General features: G+C 44.6%; 1 protein-coding gene and 1 pseudogene across 1 annotated transcript; both read left to right on the plus strand.

Moving 5' to 3' along the window:
* Window positions 1-485: 485 nt before the first annotated feature.
* On the plus strand, window positions 486-14,152 carry Gcm1 (glial cells missing homolog 1). The gene is made up of 6 exons (NM_008103.3): window positions 486-568; window positions 2,340-2,519; window positions 8,104-8,356; window positions 9,876-9,988; window positions 10,939-11,067; window positions 12,877-14,152. The coding sequence occupies exons 2-6, from the start codon at window positions 2,445-2,447 to the stop codon at window positions 13,615-13,617; spliced, it is 1,311 nt and encodes a 436-aa protein (NP_032129.2). The 5' UTR covers window positions 486-568; window positions 2,340-2,444; the 3' UTR covers window positions 13,618-14,152.
* On the plus strand, window positions 17,354-17,973 carry Gm8058 (predicted gene 8058; annotated as a pseudogene).

The raw sequence follows: 18,256 nt of genomic DNA on the forward strand, positions 1-18,256 counted from the left end.
TTAGAGATGGCTTTCAGTGTTTCTGGTTTAGGGCTGCTAGCTGTCTAAAAACTATCTCAGTAATTTCCATCCCCCCCCCCCCTCGGTGTTTGCACTGCCATGAGTCTCCCTGTCTGCCTTCTCGCTCACACACACAGAGGATAAAACGCATCTACTGTAAAACAGTCGCTCTTGGATTCAATCTATAAAACTATCAGGAAAAAAAAATCTGTATTTCTTTTCAGAGTTTTGTTTTGTTTTGTTTTTCCCTCAATATCCTTTTAAGTTAGATGTCCTCTTAGCATTAAGGAGGGGAAAGTTCAGAGGCACACCATAGAATATTCATCACATGGCTAGCACCCTGAGAAGAGCTGGGCTGCTCCTACCTGTCCCTGGCTGAAAGCATCTTGATTTTGATTGGACAGTTGCCAGAGTCATTAGCATAGTGTACCCTGACCTGGGTTAGGGAACAGCGACCACTTAGAAATGAACAGAACTTGCAGGACCTGAGCCAGAGCTGACACTTGTATGACACCTGGACAAGAAGCTGACAAGAAGGACAGACTCGGGAGCACTGAAGGCGGACAGGGTGAGTTGTGTAGCCATGGCCACAGGCTTTATTTGTTCTAGGTCATGGTCTGTAAAAATGATGGAAGCTGAACACGCCTTGGTCACAACTCTGAAATAAAAGGAAGTCTTGAAAAATTTAGACCTTTATTTTAATCCTGGGGAAAGATTGAGTTTACTTACTGACGGGATAAAGCAGGTTTTCCCCAATGTCTTGTTCTTAGTTTTTAGGGAAATACTAAATTAATCCTCACTTCATAAAAGTATGTGTTGGAGAAAAGTCTCTTTAAAGTTTTTAAAATTATTGTACTTTTGGGGAGTAAAATCTTTATTCCTCTGCTCTTAATTTAAAATCAAGTATCTAGCCTTGTCTAAGAACAGCATTTTTAGGTTTAGACAGTATAAATCTTGTTTTCCAACTTTTTTTTTTTTTAATCTGTTCTGTTTTGTGTGAAGTGCGCTGTGGGTCATAACCATTCTAATTACAAGTTTGGGCTAGCAGAGTTAGGGCTGTGACAGACGATGACTTTTACTATTCACTACTTCTCTACTTGTCATGTGAGCGGTCTCTGAACTGAGGTGGCAACCATCTTTTTCCAAGCAGCTCAATAATTGTTTCCTAAACATAGAGATTTACTTAGAAGTTACCGATGAGGGGCCGGTGGTAGCACCTCGGTGGTTCAGTGCAAGCCCCGGCGTCCATCCTCAGCGCCACAAACACCTCAGCCCAGAAACAAAGCTAAGACAGACTGAGAAGAGCCTCTCGCACATTTAGTCTTGAATGGCAGTGTTTGCGGAGGGGACTGGACTTCGTGGTTTGGGGGAAGGGGGCTGATCTTACAAAGGTGATGAACAGTTCATGGGATTTATCTATAAAAATATTAGTTAATCTAAAGTGCTATGGGCATAGTCCTAAGCTAGCTGTGTCTTTTTATGCAAATTTACATATTTTTGGTAGAACTAGGTGGTTCCAGGTAATAATGGCTCCTAAGGCTCTTATAACCCAGATCTAGCAATGAGGATGGAAATATACCTGAGGATAAAAGTAGGGACCAGAGTATTGAAACCCTAAAGTCTACTGTAGCAAGTGCTAGTGGCTTCTGCAGATTTTTTTATTGGCAGTTGGTACTTGCAAAAATGTCAATGAAATTGCTATTTCCAGCAGACAGGTAATAGATGGATTCTTTCTGTATTGTATTACTTTGTTGCTTCTTTAGAAAAAAAAAAGATTTATTTATTTTATGTATATATATGTACATTGTTGCTATCTTCAGGCACACCAGAAGAGGGCATCAGATCCCATTACAGATGGTTGTGAGCCACCATGTGGTTGCTGGGAATTGAACTCTGGACCTCTGGAAGAACAGTCAGTGTTCTTAACTGCTGAGCCATCTATCTCCCCAGCAGCCCCTTGTTTCCAAGTCTTAAGCTTTAATGTGCACATGGGACTGAGCTAATGATCACCAGAAAAATTATTAACATGTGTGAATGCATACACACACATTCACACACACACAGAGGTCAGAGGTCAGAAGACAGCTTGTGGGGTTTCTCCTACCATTTGGGTTCCAGGAACTGAATTCAGATCTTCAGGCTTAGTAGCAAACCCATTTATCTCCTAAGCCCCCCACCACCCTCTTTTGAGACAGTCTCATATTGTAACCCAGGCTGGTCCTGAACTCACGGCAATCGGCAATCTTCCTGCCTCGGTCTCTAGGGTCTGAGCCACCACATCTGGCTTTGTAGTTTCTAATCTCTTAAATCATCTGTGTTATTATCATTTATTTACTTAGCTTTGAAAAACAAGCCCTTCAGCTGCTCTTGTGGCCCGAGTTCTGAGACTCCAAATAGCTCTGACAACTGGAGTAGAGAAGAGCCTGTGTTGAGCAGACCTTATCATGGAACTGGACGACTTTGATCCTGAAGACAAAGAGATACTGAGCTGGGACATTAACGATGTGAAACTGCCTCAGGTATGCGCTTGGAGGACTGGCCCAGCATGTGGCGGTGAGGCCTGATGCTCAACTCCCCCCCTAGGCTCTAGAAGGGAATCTGTCAGATCCTAGCCAGGTGAACGCCTTTAGAGCTTCAACCGTACAGCTAAACTGAGGGATTGCAAGGGGAGAAGTAAGGCCTAGGATTTGAAACCCACAAGAACAGACAGAGCCAAAGAAAGCACTGCTTCCTCCCTTTCGAAGCTGGCTCACTCAGTTTACACACTCAGTACTTGCAAGCAGAGTGACTCCTCTTAAGGCATACAACTCCATAGCGACTTCTTTACTGTGACACTTTTAACAGTTAACCCTGACCCTGGACTATCTGAACAGTGGTGCCCTTGGGGTCACAGCCTGCTCTTGAGGGACTTAAGGAACTACCATCCATGGGTTCATTGGCTGGTCCCCACTCTACCCAAGAGCGCTTGCTTTGCTTGTCACACGGTCTGTGGCCTCCTCTATGCAAATAGCTGTGCTGTGTGTGCATATGAAAGAACTGGGGGGAGGAGGGAGACAAGGTCTTACTCAACAGCCCAAGCTGGTCTTAAATCCCCAAAGGAGCGCAAGCTTGTCTTGAACTCACAATCCTTTTGCTTCTGTCTCCCAATCACAAGCCCAACTAGCAAATAACCTTTGAACTCTAATTCAATGGAAAGCATTAATTAAGACCAAGTTTCTGTGTCTATCACTCCTATCTTGTCCTCTCTTCCTGGTGTCTAAAGATGGTTTTACTGGGCATGTGGCTGTGACTAGTAAGCCTGGAGTCCACTAATACCAAATACTGAAACAATTGATCCTCCAGTCTGTCCTGGGCAGGGCAGAGGGGTTGGGGACTCCAGTCTCAGCTCACCACCTTTCTGGGTTCTCACAGTAATGGACCCTCTCTTCTGTTTCTCATTGGTTTCCTTCAATTTCTCCTTGAGTTCTCCTTTGGTGGGTGTGAGAAAGCTGGAAGACAGAAAAATATGCCCATTCATCAAGAGGGCAAATAAACCGCCACCATGCTGGGCAAACATCCATTTTCAGGGCTTGTTTTGGAAGTTGCCGTTGACTTGTGCCACCATTGCTGCAGCTGTCTTAGGAAAACTTGAGAGTAAATTTTAATTGCTGTTGGCTCAGTGGTCTGTATTTCTTCCTATTTTTAATTTCATGCTTGTATCCTCCCCCCTCCCCGCCCCCAGAATGTGAGCTGGAGATAATATTGAGAGCTGAGGTCAGAAGATATGGAGGAACTTGTAAATGGAGGGCAGAGCTGCCACGCGTGTTGACATCATTTTTTCAGGAGTGGTGGTGCATGCCTATACAACTCCCATGTAGGAGGCAGAGGTAGGGAATGACCATAGGCTGGCCTTAAACACACACACACACACACACACACACACACACACACCCCTTTCATTCATCAGTTCCATGGAGGGAAACTCAAGGCCCAAAAGCTCCCGTTCCAGAATGAATTTCCAAACCCCAAAACATTCTTGCCTCCTTAGGCTAGCTATCACACAGGAAAGTCCACGGTCAACATGCACACTTCTGCTCTAGAAACAGTCCCTTTGCAGCTAGGGAACAGGTGAAAGGCTTTCCCACTGGTAGAACTCAGGGGGATAACTAAAACCAGAAACATCCTTTAGGGTGGCCATTCCTCACGTGGGAAGTAGCAGGATTACTCTAGAGAGCAATTTTTGATACAAAGACATTTGTTGACTCTTCTAGACATTTAGAATTCCATCCATCTATAGGCAACCCAGAAGAGGCAAATTCACTCCAAAAAGTTATCTGTAGGGTCAAAATGACAGTATATTTTGTTTCCTTTGTTGTTAGAGGATTTTATTATGTAACCTTGACTGGCTCAGAACTTGCTATGTAGACCAGGATGGCCTTGAATTCTTAGATATCTGCCTGCCTCTTCTTACTGAGTGATGGGATTAAAGGTGTTGCACCACCACACCTGACTTACAGTTTTGTTTTGTTTTGTTTTTAGTAACATCTTATCTTTTACCAGATTTGCTTAAAGTGTCTGTGTGAAAAGCCAGGTATGGTGTGGTATTCCTGTGACTCTGGCATAAGGCCAGCCTTAGCGCCATTGTGATTCTTTCCCTTGGACTAGATGAGGCCTTGTTGATTTTTGTGTGTGTGTTTGATGTCCTTGTTCTATTTGGAGACACTTCATGGAAAGGATTAATAAACTAGTCAGGCTGGAAGGTAGTTGCTCTATATAAGGGTAGACCATTCTAAGAATGAAAATTAAGGGCTGGTGAAATGGCTCAGTGGGTAAGAGCACCCGACTGCTCTTCCGAAGGTCCGGAGTTCAAATCCCAGCAACCACATGGTGGCTCACAACCATCTGTAACAAGATCTGATGCCCTCTACTGGAGTGTCTGAAGACAGCTACAGTGAACTTACATATAATAAATAAATAAATCTTAAAAAAAAAAAAAAAGAATGAAAATTAATTTTAGTGTAATAACACAATGTAAAACTTGGGGTTTTTTTTCTTTTCTTTTTTTCTTTCTTTTTATTTTTTGAGATGGTCTCACACAGTGTAATCTAGGCTGACTTTGGTATGAACGCAATCCTTGTAGCTTAGCCTCCCCGCTGCTAGAATTACAGACAAAACCCACCTTTCTTGGCTCACTCTGTGAATGCTTTGATACCTAATTTAAGAATTTGATTTTCTAAGTTTTATATAATAGTAATATGTAACTTTATGATATTAAAATTACAAATGACTAAATTAAATTAAAATGAAAGTCATAAAAAGAGTGCCCTGTATTTTCATATAGTTTAAAGGGTACTGATTGAGTAAATTATAGGATTAAATTATGCAGAGAAGTCATAGAAACATCAACTACATTCCTAATGATGCTACTCAGGAGGTGATAAAACACAAATTTGTTAGATGTGACATGCTGGAAAACTTACGAGTGTCCCCTTTCAATTATAAACTTCTTAGCCAAGAGCCAAAACAAAGAGTTACTCATGAAAAGTTAGAAATTAAAGTAAACATAGTGCCTGAAAAAAAGAAAGTGCTTTATGAAAAGTTAGAAATTAAATTAACGAAGGTTCTAAAAAGAAGGGAACATTTGCTGGGACTTGCTAGCAAGGTGAAGAAGCACCGTTCTTGGTTTTAAAACCACAGTTCCTGTGACAAATTACAAGGGCTTTCAGAACTGCCTTCCTCTTGCTACTTTGGTTCGTGGACATTCGAACATCTGGATCCACCACCCTACCCATTTTAATATAAAAAGTTGCCAAAGATTCCACTAAAAGTCCAGGCAAATAACAGAATAAATGAGCAACAGCCAAGAGAAGAGCTCCATGCAGTCACGGCTCCACATGGTCACGTTTCCTTTAGGGAGGTTCCTCGCACTACTAGTTAATGGAACTAGAAAACTAGGGTGTCAGGGAAATAGCCTCAAAGATGTTGAGAAGGCACATGAAGTCTTTGCCTTGTTCAGAATGTCATTTCACCCCTTCTGGCTCATGGGATTTGTAGTTCTGACCAGATGGTGGGAGTTGATGGGTGGGACTCTCTCGTAAAAATCTATGCTTTCCTTGTTTATCCTATTTTGATACCTGTGTGTCACATTAGGATAATACAAATCAAGTCCACCAATCCTTTATAATTCAAATGGTTAAAAGTAAGCATACATTTTAGTGTTTTGATCTGTATTGTAAGTATCTGGATACTTGCAGCTGGAGGGATAACTCCGAGGTTAGGCGCGCCTGCTGCTCAGAGGGCTGGAGTTCAGTTTCCAGCACTCACACTGGGTACCTGCACTCACGTGCACATACATACCTCTCTCCATGCAAACCCATCATCAGGAAATAAAATACATCTTTTACAAGCAAAGTAGAATATTCCGCTATGCTTTCCTTCGAGAGAGAGAGCTGGAAAGGAATGATTAGAATTGTGGTGAGCAGGAAAAAGAGAGAGAAGATGGGTGCTGAGGTTATACAGGGATTCTCACGTAGACACTGAACAACTCGAGGCCACAGTGGCCGGGGTGCCCAGTATGGGGGCAATGGTGGCACATCCTCCCTGGCCGCGCCTTCCGGTGGGGAAGGTCTGCCATTGATCGCTGGGCTACAGGGGTGCCTCCAGCAACACAGTCTTTCTGGGTGGAAGTCTGACGGAGGGAATGCTCATCCATCCTGACACGCTTGTTTGCCTTCAAACCTCCCTTGGCTTTTAGGCTGACTAATGTTCTGTCGTACATTCTTGTTGGGAAAGCAAAGGATTGTGTACCTTGACATTTTTTCTGGTTTTTCCAGAATCTTCTACCATGGCTTTTGAGAATCTTCCAAATGAGAACTGTTCGTATTTTCCGTCAGGTCTCTGACAACCATGATGATAGGCAGAGTCAAATTAAGATGATTCTCATCCTAAGAGCTAGGCAGGATCTGCCACCCGACGCATCTGCCGCCATTGTGGAGCCTGGGAAAACGAGCCACACCCAGCGACTCGGTTTATTTACAGCCTACAGCTTACTAGGTGCTGTGTGGCAAGCCTTTTTACATTCATGATATTTAATTCTCAGAACTGAAAGTCTCATCATTCCTATTTCACACAGGCAGAAACAGAACAGGAAACAAAGTAGCTCATGTTCTAAGGACCTCTTTATGGTATGATTTTTATGGTGGTTCAAAATGGAACATGAAATGTGCTTTCATAACTGCTCTAACAGTGCATGACCAGGGCACACTGTTAACCAGCCTCTAGAGCTGTTTCATTTGCTGAATTGGAACTCCAGACTGACTGAACCACAGCTCTGTCCTTGTACAACAGAATCCAGTCAGATGCTCACATGCAGGGAGTAGGGTGATGCCAAGCAGTCACACAGACTCGTCCTGGGTCCACTGCGTGCCTGAGCAGTGGAGACAAACAGGAAATGGTCCTCAGAGGAAAGAGTGCACTTCCAAGCCTCTTTGAACCAGAACTCTGCATTGCTTATCTCTGGTGACTTTGTGATACCCGATATTAAGCAGTGTGGTATGAGACATCATTTCCCTGCGCTTTTCATAGTTATTATGTAAGTGCATGGTGAGATTACTTCAAGAATTCTCGCTGAGAAAAGGCCATTACTGTTGTCCCCATGGGCCGCAGAAACAGCAGAATTCAGAAGGGCTAAATTCTCCCTCCTCTTAGTGCAGTGACCAAATGCTTGATAGGCATAGATAGCACACACCTTGTCGCTAGTGTGCTGCTGGTGGTTTTCACCTTTAGGGGACAAAAGACCCTTTCACAGGGGGCATCCAAGACCATCAGAAAACACAGGTATTTACATTATGATTCATAACAGAGGCAAAATTAATTCATGAAAGTAATTGGCAATGAAAATAATTTTATGGTTGGGGGCCCACCACCACATGAGAACTGTTTTAAAGAGTTGGAGCACTTGTGCTCACAGATGCCACCACTGGAATTAAATTTAGTCAAGACTTTACCAAAGTCTCTTGCCCTGCCCCCTTGGCCTGGATATCTCTTACATCCATCAGCTCTACAGAGGCAGACCAGCAGGTACTCTGCCTGAAACTGTAACTAAAATCTTTGTGTTTCTGTCAGAACGTGAAAACGACTGACTGGTTCCAGGAGTGGCCGGACTCCTACGTGAAACACATCTACAGCTCGGACGACAGGAACGCACAGCGCCACCTGAGCAGCTGGGCCATGCGCAACACCAACAACCACAACTCCCGGATCCTCAAGAAGTCATGCCTGGGGGTAGTGGTGTGCAGCAGGGACTGCTCCACAGAGGAAGGCCGCAAGATTTACCTGAGACCCGCCATCTGTGACAAAGCCAGACAGAAGCAGCAGAGTGAGTGAGGTTTGGGGGTGGCAGCCAGGGAGACCGAGAGTCTGTTTAAATGCTCCAGTCAGGGTAGACGAGTACCTAGGGCCCAGCCAACCCTCCCGCTGGAGCCCCGTGGCAGGCAAGATATACTGATAGAGAACTCTCTAAGTAGGAGGAGTCACCTATCTCCTCAAACACACACACACACACACACACACACACACCACACCACACACACACACACACACACACCACACACACACACACACACAACACACACACACACACACACACACCACACACACACAAACACACACACCACACACACACCACACCACACACACCACACACACACACACCACACACACACCACACACACACACACACACACCACACACACCACACACACACACCACACATACACACACACACACACACACACACCACACCACACCACACACACACACACACACACACACACACAAAACACACACACACACAAACACACACAAACACACACACACCACACTCCCCCCCCACACACCCCCCCCACACCCCCCCCACACACACACACACAAACACACAAACACGGCCTCTGTCTCCAAGGCCTGTCATGTGCAGAGCCCCCTCATGAATGTCCCCACTGCTTTGGAAAGAGATTGGCTCATGGAAAATTCAGGAGAAATTGGTTCAGACTTGCTGCCTGGCCCGGAGTCACACAGCAGGACTGAACTTGTAAACTCAGCTTTGCCTGTTCAGAGTCACGCCATAACTACCCATGGAAATCCTTGCTCTTTCTTTGTATCATGCTCACTGGATAGTGAAATAGATGCTCCCAGTTTTCTGTGCCTGGCTCACCTTACCCCTCCAGTTAACTTGTGTCCTTTCTAGTCACGTGTCTTCAAAACTTCCTCTCCATCATTTACACCTTAGTGAAATTTCAGGGGCAGTGTTCTCTCTCCCAAGCGGCTTTGCTCCTGAAGTCTATGTTACTAACCATAAAATAAAATACTTCTCTCTAGAAAGAATACTCGGTATTCGTGAATAAGTAGGGAGGACTTCTTCTCTGCAGATGCCTTGGCCTGTAAAACAATCCTACCTGTCAGATAGCTGTGGACTGTGTCCATGTGTGATCCCGGCTGGCTATTGGGAGACAGATGCTGTAGTCATGAGTCAAATCCAGAAGAAAGTACTTGCAACTGTGTGGGGTCTCTCCCTACCATCCTGCAATCCTAGCTGAAAGCCAGCAGGACACCTCAGACTCAGAATCAGCCCTGTGGCATGCCAGTTACCCCCCTCTCTCTCTCTCTTTTTTTCTTTTTAAATTAACTAATTAATTTACTTACATCCTGATTGTGGGCCCCCCTCTCTCCTCTACTCCCAGTCCCACCCTTACAAATCCCTCCTTCTATTACCCCTTCCCCTTCTCAGAGAAGGGGGAAGCCCCACACACACACCTGCCCTGGGACATCCAATCACAGTAGGCCTAAGCGCATCGTCTTCTGCTGAGACCCACCAGTCGCTTTTATCGCTTCTTCTGTAGGGAAAAGCTGTCCCAACTGCAATGGACCCCTGAAGCTTATTCCCTGCCGAGGCCACGGCGGCTTCCCGGTCACCAACTTCTGGAGGCACGACGGACGCTTCATCTTTTTCCAGGTTGGATTTGAGTTATTTACTTGGTATCTCTTTCATGTGGCAGCTGTCTATCATGTTCTCTATGGAGGAATTTTATCAGTGGTTTGTGGGTACAGGGCTACACCATACCTTGCCCATCCTCTGGGGGAGCAAATGCCCACGTGCCCTTCCTCACCAGAGGTGGACCACTGGAAACCCAGGAAGACCGGGTGCCTCCACTCCTGAGGCGGGGTGATACCTAGCTGAGTACCCCTAGACCAGGGCAGACTGCATCCAGCTCGTAGCCTTCCACAAACCCCAGCTTGGGTACCAGTGCTGACTCGGCTGCACACAAAGAACAGTTTGATTCCTCCTCAAAATCCTAGCTTTCTGCAAGATTTGTAAGAAACACTAATGGAGCATAGATGTAAACAGGTGAAGACCGGGCTCTGGTGTTAGACGTTCAGTGGAAGTTGGCAAACCAGCTCTCTCAGAGAGCATTTGCCAAGCTGTGGTGTAGCTATTCCCATGGAGGCTGAACTCCAGCTGCCATCCACTTGAAAGGCCAGCTCACACAAATACCAAATGTCTCCTACTGGGCTCCCAACTTGGCTGTGGAAACCCCAGAGCCCTGCTATTATCCTAAAGGCATCCTTTCTCTAAGCCTCAGGTCCTTATTCTGTAAACAGGATTGAAAAATAACAGTGTGTAAGTGATGAAGTATGTAAGCCAGAGATGAAGGTGAGAAGTGAGCATCACGGCACACACTTTGGGGACATGATGGAAGTCAGAGACCACATAAGGAAGGGACCTCATAGGACAGGAGGCAGGCAGGAGCATGGCTGGGTTGGGGAAGACTTTTCCTTGTATCAGGCAACCTTGCTAGCCCAGGGTCACGACATAGCACAGCACAGAGAACAAAAGATACACCTTCTCAACGGCAACTCAGTTACTAATTTTTGTTTCCTTCTTACTACTTTGTCTCCCCTAAGTCCAAAGGCGAGCATGATCATCCCAGGCCGGAGACCAAGCTGGAAGCAGAGGCAAGAAGAGCCATGAAGAAAGTGCACATGGCATCTGCCTCCAACTCCTTACGGATGAAGGGGAGACCAGCAGCGAAGGTCAGCTGCCCCATTTGTGTTCAAGCTGTGCAGCCAGCCTTCACCCCTGCAGGGGACACAGTAGATACCCCAGTCCTTTACCGTCCAAGGAAAGCAAACATTCTGTCCTAGCTGACCCATCTCCAAGCAGGCATCCAGCGGGCGAGCTGAATCTGAGAGATGTTACTCTTCATTCTTACTCTAACTGAAACAGGCTCGCAAATATTCTGTATGACCATAGGCGCACCAGCCCTACTGCAGGCTTTAAAACAAAGAAGCTTGAATTGGTATTTAAATCATAGTTGGAGGCACTACAGCTTAGTTCCAAGAGACTCAGAATTAATCAAAATAATCTTCACAAAATGTTATTAGCCTCATGAGTTTGGGGTTTTCTTTGTTTTCGAATTTCCATACATCCTCAGAACAAATTGTTTTTTTTTTTTTTTAAATTGGTCTAAATAATCAGATGGTCTAGGGTTATACCACCCTTAATGTGTCCAATCTCACCTAAATCCGTGCTTCCTAATTCTAAATTCTTCGTAATATTGCAACCCATTAGCACAGTTCCTCATGCAGTGGTAACCCCCAACCAGAAAATTATTTCATTGCTAATTCGTAGCTGTCATTTTGCTACTGTTATGAATCGTAATGTAAATGTCTGATATTCAGGAAATCAGATGGGTGACCTCCTTCAAAGGGGCCATGACCTTTAGAGAACCACTGATCTAAGTGGTCAGACAGTTGTTAAGCTGAGTGATCTTCAGGGCGCTACTAGCTCTTGGGACACTGAGCTGTGCTAGCACTTAGGGTCCAGAGTGTGAAGCCAACCTGGGCAGCAGTGAAAATGCTGCTGCTGCTGCTGCTGCTGCTGTTGCTGTTGTTGTTGTTGTTGTTGTTGTTGTTTAAGTTTCTGAAAATGATGGCCACTCCAGTGGTAGAGGGAAGTGTGAGGAAGCCCATTGCCCCATTGCCCCATGGCCCCATGGCCTCATAATATCAGTTTGTCCGTTTGATGTAACACTAATTCCTGTAAAGCTCTAAGTGTACCTTATATAGATGAAATTGTGATTTAGTCCATTGCAAGGGACCTTGAGCTCCCACATCCACAGAATTGGTCCTCATCAGTACTCCTGGCCATTCTACTTGGACAGAACCTTTCTTTCCTCTCCCCTCAGGCTATCCTCTTGTGAGGGGAAAGCTTACATAAAGAGCTATGTAACTGTTCCCTAGTAGCTCCTCTTAATACCAACATAGGTACTCCATTTATATAAGGAAATTGAAGATGGCCAGTGTATGTTCTAGTCTGAGCAGTTTCCGTGATCTCAAAGAAAAGTCTCTAAAGGAGAAAAACAAACCCAACAATACCCTGGTCTCTCACACTAAAATCTAGAATAGTCCAGGTCAGGGAGAAGGGAAAGGGAGAAGCAGAAATGGGGTGAGGGGTAGCCCTGTGAGTTGTGCCAGGACTAGTACAAATCTTTGAAGCTGCAGGGTTGGTTTGTTTTTCTTAAATAGCCCCTTATAAATGCCTCAAAAAGACAGGCATCTGATGTCTGAGCATGAGGCATATGAAACACCCAGTATGTCCACAGAGTGCATCAGGCTCTTTACAGATTAGAAAGTTGTTCTATTGTATGCACTGGAATAGGAAGGAGTCAGTCTCTCCTCGCAGGTCCCCAGCAACCATGGAGAGGCTGCGCCCGTGCTTGAAGTATGCAAGGAATGAGGGCAGTCTTATGGAGGGATATTTGCAGAATAACTCAGGGGTGCCTGGGGTAGCCATGTGCATTTGCTTAACTTATTAACGCGAGCATTCATTCCCCTTTCCAGGCGCTTCCTGCTGAAATCCCGAGTCAGGGAAGTTTACCTTTAACTTGGTCATTCCAGGAAGGCGTCCAACTGCCCGGCACTTACAGCACACCTTTAATAGCTAACGCCCCCCAGCAGAACTCCCTGAATGATTGCTTATCCTTCCCCAAGAGTTATGATTTGGGGGGAAGCACTGAGCTGGAAGATCCAACTTCCACCTTAGATTCCATGAAGTTCTATGAGAGATGCAAATTCTCCAGCAGTAGGATCTACGGCAGTGAAGAGCAGTTTCAGCCTCCTGTCCCTGGGACGTATGGAGACTACGAAGACCTGCAAACTTGGAATAAAAATGTTGCCTTAGGGAGAAATCCCTCCGATGACATCTACTATCCAGCCTATCCTCTGCCTGTGGCCAGCTGGCCCTACGACTACTTTCCCTCCCAGAACTCTTTGGAGCACTTACCCCAGCAAGTTCCATCAGAACCCCCTGCAGCTCAACCAGGCTGTCATCCCTTGTGGTCCAATCCGGGAGGTGAGCCTTACGAAGAGAAAGTATCTGTGGATCTGAGCAGCTATGTGCCCTCCCTCACGTACCACCCACCTCAGCAGGATCCCTTCCTGCTCACCTATGGCTCTCCTACTCAGCAGCAACATGCACTGCCCGGCAAGAGCAACAGGTGGGATTTTGACGAAGAGATGGCATGCATGGGCTTAGATCACTTCAACAATGAGATGCTCCTAAACTTCTGTTCTTTAAGATAACTCAAAGCTCCCCTTCTCTCTCCCAGTCGTGATTTGTTAAAGGGCTTGGCAGAATTTTCTTAGAAGACGGGTTTCAAAGCATAGCCTGAGAGGAATGTTGGAATCAATTGTGACAAGCAGTAGACAAGGTCTTCTCACTCAAGCTGTTGACAATGCCAGTGTGTTTACCCTCCATAAGGAATAGAAAGTCACCGTGCCAGGTGTAATGTCACAAGTCTCTAATCCCGGCACTCAGGAGACAGAGGCAGTTGGATATTTGTGAGTTCAAGGCCAGCCGAGTTTACATACTGAGTTCCAGGAGAGCCAGGACTATGTAGAGAGACCCTGTCTCAACACCTCCCCCCACAAAAGAAGAAGAAGAAGAAGAAGAAGAAGAAGAAGAAGAAGAAGAAGAAGAAGAAGAAGAAGAGGAAGAGGAAGAGGAAGAGGAAGAGGAAGAGGAAGAGGAAGAGGAAGAGGAAGAGGAAGAGGAAGAGGAAGAGGAAGAGGAGGAGAAGGAGGAGGAGGAGGAAAAGGAGGAGGAGGAGAAAGAAGAGAAAGAAAGGAAAAGGAAAAAAGTTTGTTTGTTTGTTTGTTTGTTTTTTAAAAAGCACTTGGTTTTGGGGCAAAATGTTCTCTGATGCCTCTGACCAAGATTCCTCTGATCTGACCCCTCAGCAGGGCGGTCTGAAGGGGCCTTATTGTGGCTTATGCATGTAAACTTAGCATTTCATCTATGCCTTTTGGGAGCTGAAAATGAAGGAACAGAAAGAAGACTGAAGAGCTGTGGACGTGTGAAGTTGAATACTTTACCAAAGAAGTGTTTAAAATTTTGTTTAGTTTTTGGTTTTTTTGTTTTTTTAAGATGGGTTTTCTAGATTTGTGACTTGTTAAAAACAAGAGGCTCAACCTCATCCTATTTATAAAGAACAGAAAACAAACGGACATAGGAAAAGAGTGGGATCCACCTCTCCTTTTTCTCCTAAGTGACTTCTCCTTCCACAAGGGCTAAGATGCTGTTCTATTCATTGTTATCTCTCCATGTCATGCTCATCTATGAGGAATTCTTGTTTAAGAGTCTTTGTGATGGGTTGGGGGCAGAGCTCAATGGCTGAGAGTATTGCTTAGGATGTAGAGGTTCAATCCTCAGTAACAATTTCAATAGCAAAGCTTTGTTGGGCATAGCAGTGCACACCTGTAATCCCAGAACTCAGGAGGTGGAGGCAGTAAGTTTGATCGTAAGTTTGAGGGCAGCCCAGGTGACATAGTGAGACCCTCTCTCAAACAAACTTAAAATATTCTTTGTGGCCCCTAAGAGGCATGGCTGCACGGTGGAACATAAACTCAGCCTGTGGTGCTGAGCTGGACTTTCGCCTCAGTACCAAAAACCCAAACAGCTAAATAAGGAGCGTCTGTTCCTTAGCTAGCTACTCAGTGCCTATTCTCTGCTGAAGTTCTTTGCAGCAAAGTAGTCCAGCACAAAATCTGGAATGAACCTTGCCATAAGCAAGTGTTTTCAAAATAATCTTTGCCATTTGATTCTAAACTAATGTGTATGATTCAAAAAATAGATGATGTCTCTTGTTGCTCTGCCCCTCTGCAATGCCTAAGCGTCCTTGTCTACTCTACAGATTGATAACATTTTCTAGAGATATATATTGTTATACATAAGATATTAAATATATTGTTTTCTATGTGTATTATGTCTGTGTGTGGTTTTATATCTGGTACTGTATCTAACTTGGCTTTTGCCATTTTAGGTTACAATCAAACACTGGACCCTTATAAGCATATGGAAGCTGAGTGGTTTCATTTCCAATGGCACATAGTGATTAGTATTATAATTAGATAGCCCCCATTCATAGGCATTCACATTGTTTGAATCTAGTAAAAGTTTTGTTGTAAATGCAGAAAAAAAAATGGATACTTAATTTAGTAGAGTTACGCTGCAAATGCTTGTATATGCACAGGCAGGCCGGAATCTAGAACTCCTTCCAAAGCTCCCGTGACTGCAGGCCCAATCCCACTCCACCCCAAGGCCCTTCCTTCTCAAAACTGATCTCTAGGCTGGCTCTTGGTATCTTTGCTAAGTTTACGTGTGCTTCCACACAACAGCTCAGTTTTGTCTTTTGGAGGGAACTAACAAACCATTTGATGCATGTTCAAGGGTTGTGAAGGAAGCCAGTGAGATGGATACTTGCCACCAGGCCTGATGACTTCAGTTCCATCCTTGGAACCCACATGACAGAGAGAGAATTAACTCTATCATGTTATCCTCTGGCCTCTACACACTCAGGCTTGGGTGCATAAACACACACAATAGATGTGAAAAGAAATTGTTGAAATCTAGCAGCCGTAAAGAAGAACTCAAGAATCATAGTGCATAGCTCAGCAAATGAAATAGCCCAGTCTGTCTGCCATGTTGCTGGTGTACATTCTTTGGGGGAAACAACATACTTTTCAGATTTGACACGGTTTGTTTGACATCTACAGATGCTTACAAACAATGTCCTTCCCTCGGGGCCTTACTGAAAATCACCTAGACTGTGGGATGGAACTATGGGTTTGGTGGAGTTTCTGACACCTAGAAGGTTCTAATTGCATTGAATGGAAAATAAGAAGAACCAATAGCTGCTAGTTAATTTCTATTGGTTTTGGATTCTTTTAGGATTTCAAACCTTTTTCTCTACTAGACTGAAGCACCCCTTCATTTCAAACATTTTGCTTAAAAACAAACAAACAAACATAATCTTGGGGCTGGAGAAATGGCTTGGTGGTTAAGAGTACCGGCTGCTCTTCCAGAGGTCCTCAGTTCAATTCCTGGCATCCACAGGGTGGCTCACAGCCAACTGTCGTAGGATCTGATACACTCTTCTGGTGTGTCAGAAGACAGCAACAGGGGGCTGGTGAGATGGCTCAGTGGGTAAGAGCACCCGACTGCTCTTCCGAAGGTCCAGAGTTCAAATCCCAGAAACCACATGGTGACTCACAACCATCCGTAACAAGATCTGACTCCCTCTTCTGGTGTGTCTGAAGACAGCTACAGTGTACTTACATATAATAATAAATAAATCTTTAAAAAAAAAAAAAAGAAGACAGCAACAGTGTACTCATATGAGTAAAATAAATATTTAAAAAAAGCCATAATCTTGATATTTATCAAAGCAAAAACATGATTGACTACCATCTTTACTACTAAGTCTGATTCCCAACCTTCCAAAAGGCTTCTACTTCTAAACACTCATATATTTCTCACAATTAGTTCTAGATTTCCAAATAATAAGATCACACGTCTGTGTTTTCATTTTATATGTTTGTGATATTCTGACCACAGATTAAGATCTAAGATTTACATAATGGTACCAGTCCCATCTTCATCATCTTAACTGTATAGTTTAATGGATTTTTATCCATAGTCTACTTGATCATTTTGTGTAATGAAACTCAACCAAAATCAAAATATAGAAAACTGCCATTTCCCTAAAAATTTCTGCTGGCATGGGATTACAGAAGAGGTGGAGAGATGCCCAGCAGTTAAGAGTATATACTGTTCTTACAGAGGACCCAAGTTTAATTCCCAGCACCCACATCAGGTGGTTTGCAACCCATATATCTCTAGTTCTAGGGGATCTTACACACTCTTCTGGTCTATACCACACTCACATGCACACAGACATGAACATAATTTTAAAATCCTCTTAAAAAGCTGTTAGGGTCTCTATTCCTGCAGTGATAGCCTTGCCTCTTAGACATGATGGTGAAGGTCGGAATGAATGGACGTGAAGGCCATTCCCATCTTCCAGGAGTGAGATCCCGAGAGTGTCAAATCAGGTGATGCTGTTTGAGTATGTTGTAGAGTCTGCTAGTGTCTTCACTGACATGGAGAAGGCTGGGTGGGGCCAAAATGGTTATCATCTCTGCCCCTTCTGCTTATGCCCCCTTGTTTGTGATGGGTGTAAGCCACGAGAAGTATGACAACTCACTCAAGATTGTCAGCAATACCTCCTGCACCACCAACTGCTTAGCACCCATAGCCAAGTCACCCATGACAACTTTGGCATCGTAGAAGGGCTCATGACCACAGTTCATGCCATCACTGCCACTCAGAAGACTGTGGATGGCCCCTCTGCAAAGTTGTGATGTGATGGCCGTGGGGCTGCCCAGAACATCATCCCTGCATCCACTGGTGCTGCCAAGGCTGTGGGCAAGATCATCCCAGAGCTTCACGGGAAGCTCACTGGCATGACCTTCCCTGTTCTTACCCCCAATATGTCAGTGTGGGTCTGACATGGTGTCTTGAGAAAGCTGCCAAGTATGATGACATAAGAAGGTGGTGAAGCAGGCATCTAAGGGCCCATTAAAGGGCATCACACAGAGAGATACACAGAGACACACATAGATGCATACAGAAATATATACATAGACACACAGAGAGACACACATAGATGCATTCAGACACACACACAAAGACACACAGAGACACACACACACAGATACAAAGAGAAACACATAGATCCATGCAGAGATATATACACGAGATATATAGACAGACACACAGAAAGACACACAAAGATACATACAGACACACAGAGAGACATAACACACACACACACAAACAGACATATACAGAGACATACACACACATATAGACAAACACACA

Source organism: Mus musculus, chromosome 9, assembly GCF_000001635.26.
Source record: "Mus musculus strain C57BL/6J chromosome 9, GRCm38.p6 C57BL/6J".
In the NCBI taxonomy this organism is placed as follows: domain Eukaryota; kingdom Metazoa; phylum Chordata; class Mammalia; order Rodentia; family Muridae; genus Mus; species Mus musculus.

Bases quoted from the DNA above. Each gene is read 5' to 3' on its own strand.
- Gcm1 (NM_008103.3), top strand. From the start codon at position 2,445: ATGGAACTGGACGACTTTGATCCTGAAGACAAAGAGATACTGAGCTGG. The intron at 9,989-10,938 runs GTTGGATTTGAG...GTCTCCCCTAAG, and splicing joins GACGCTTCATCTTTTTCCAG to TCCAAAGGCGAGCATGATCA. The intron at 11,068-12,876 runs GTCAGCTGCCCC...TCCCCTTTCCAG, and splicing joins AGGGGAGACCAGCAGCGAAG to GCGCTTCCTGCTGAAATCCC.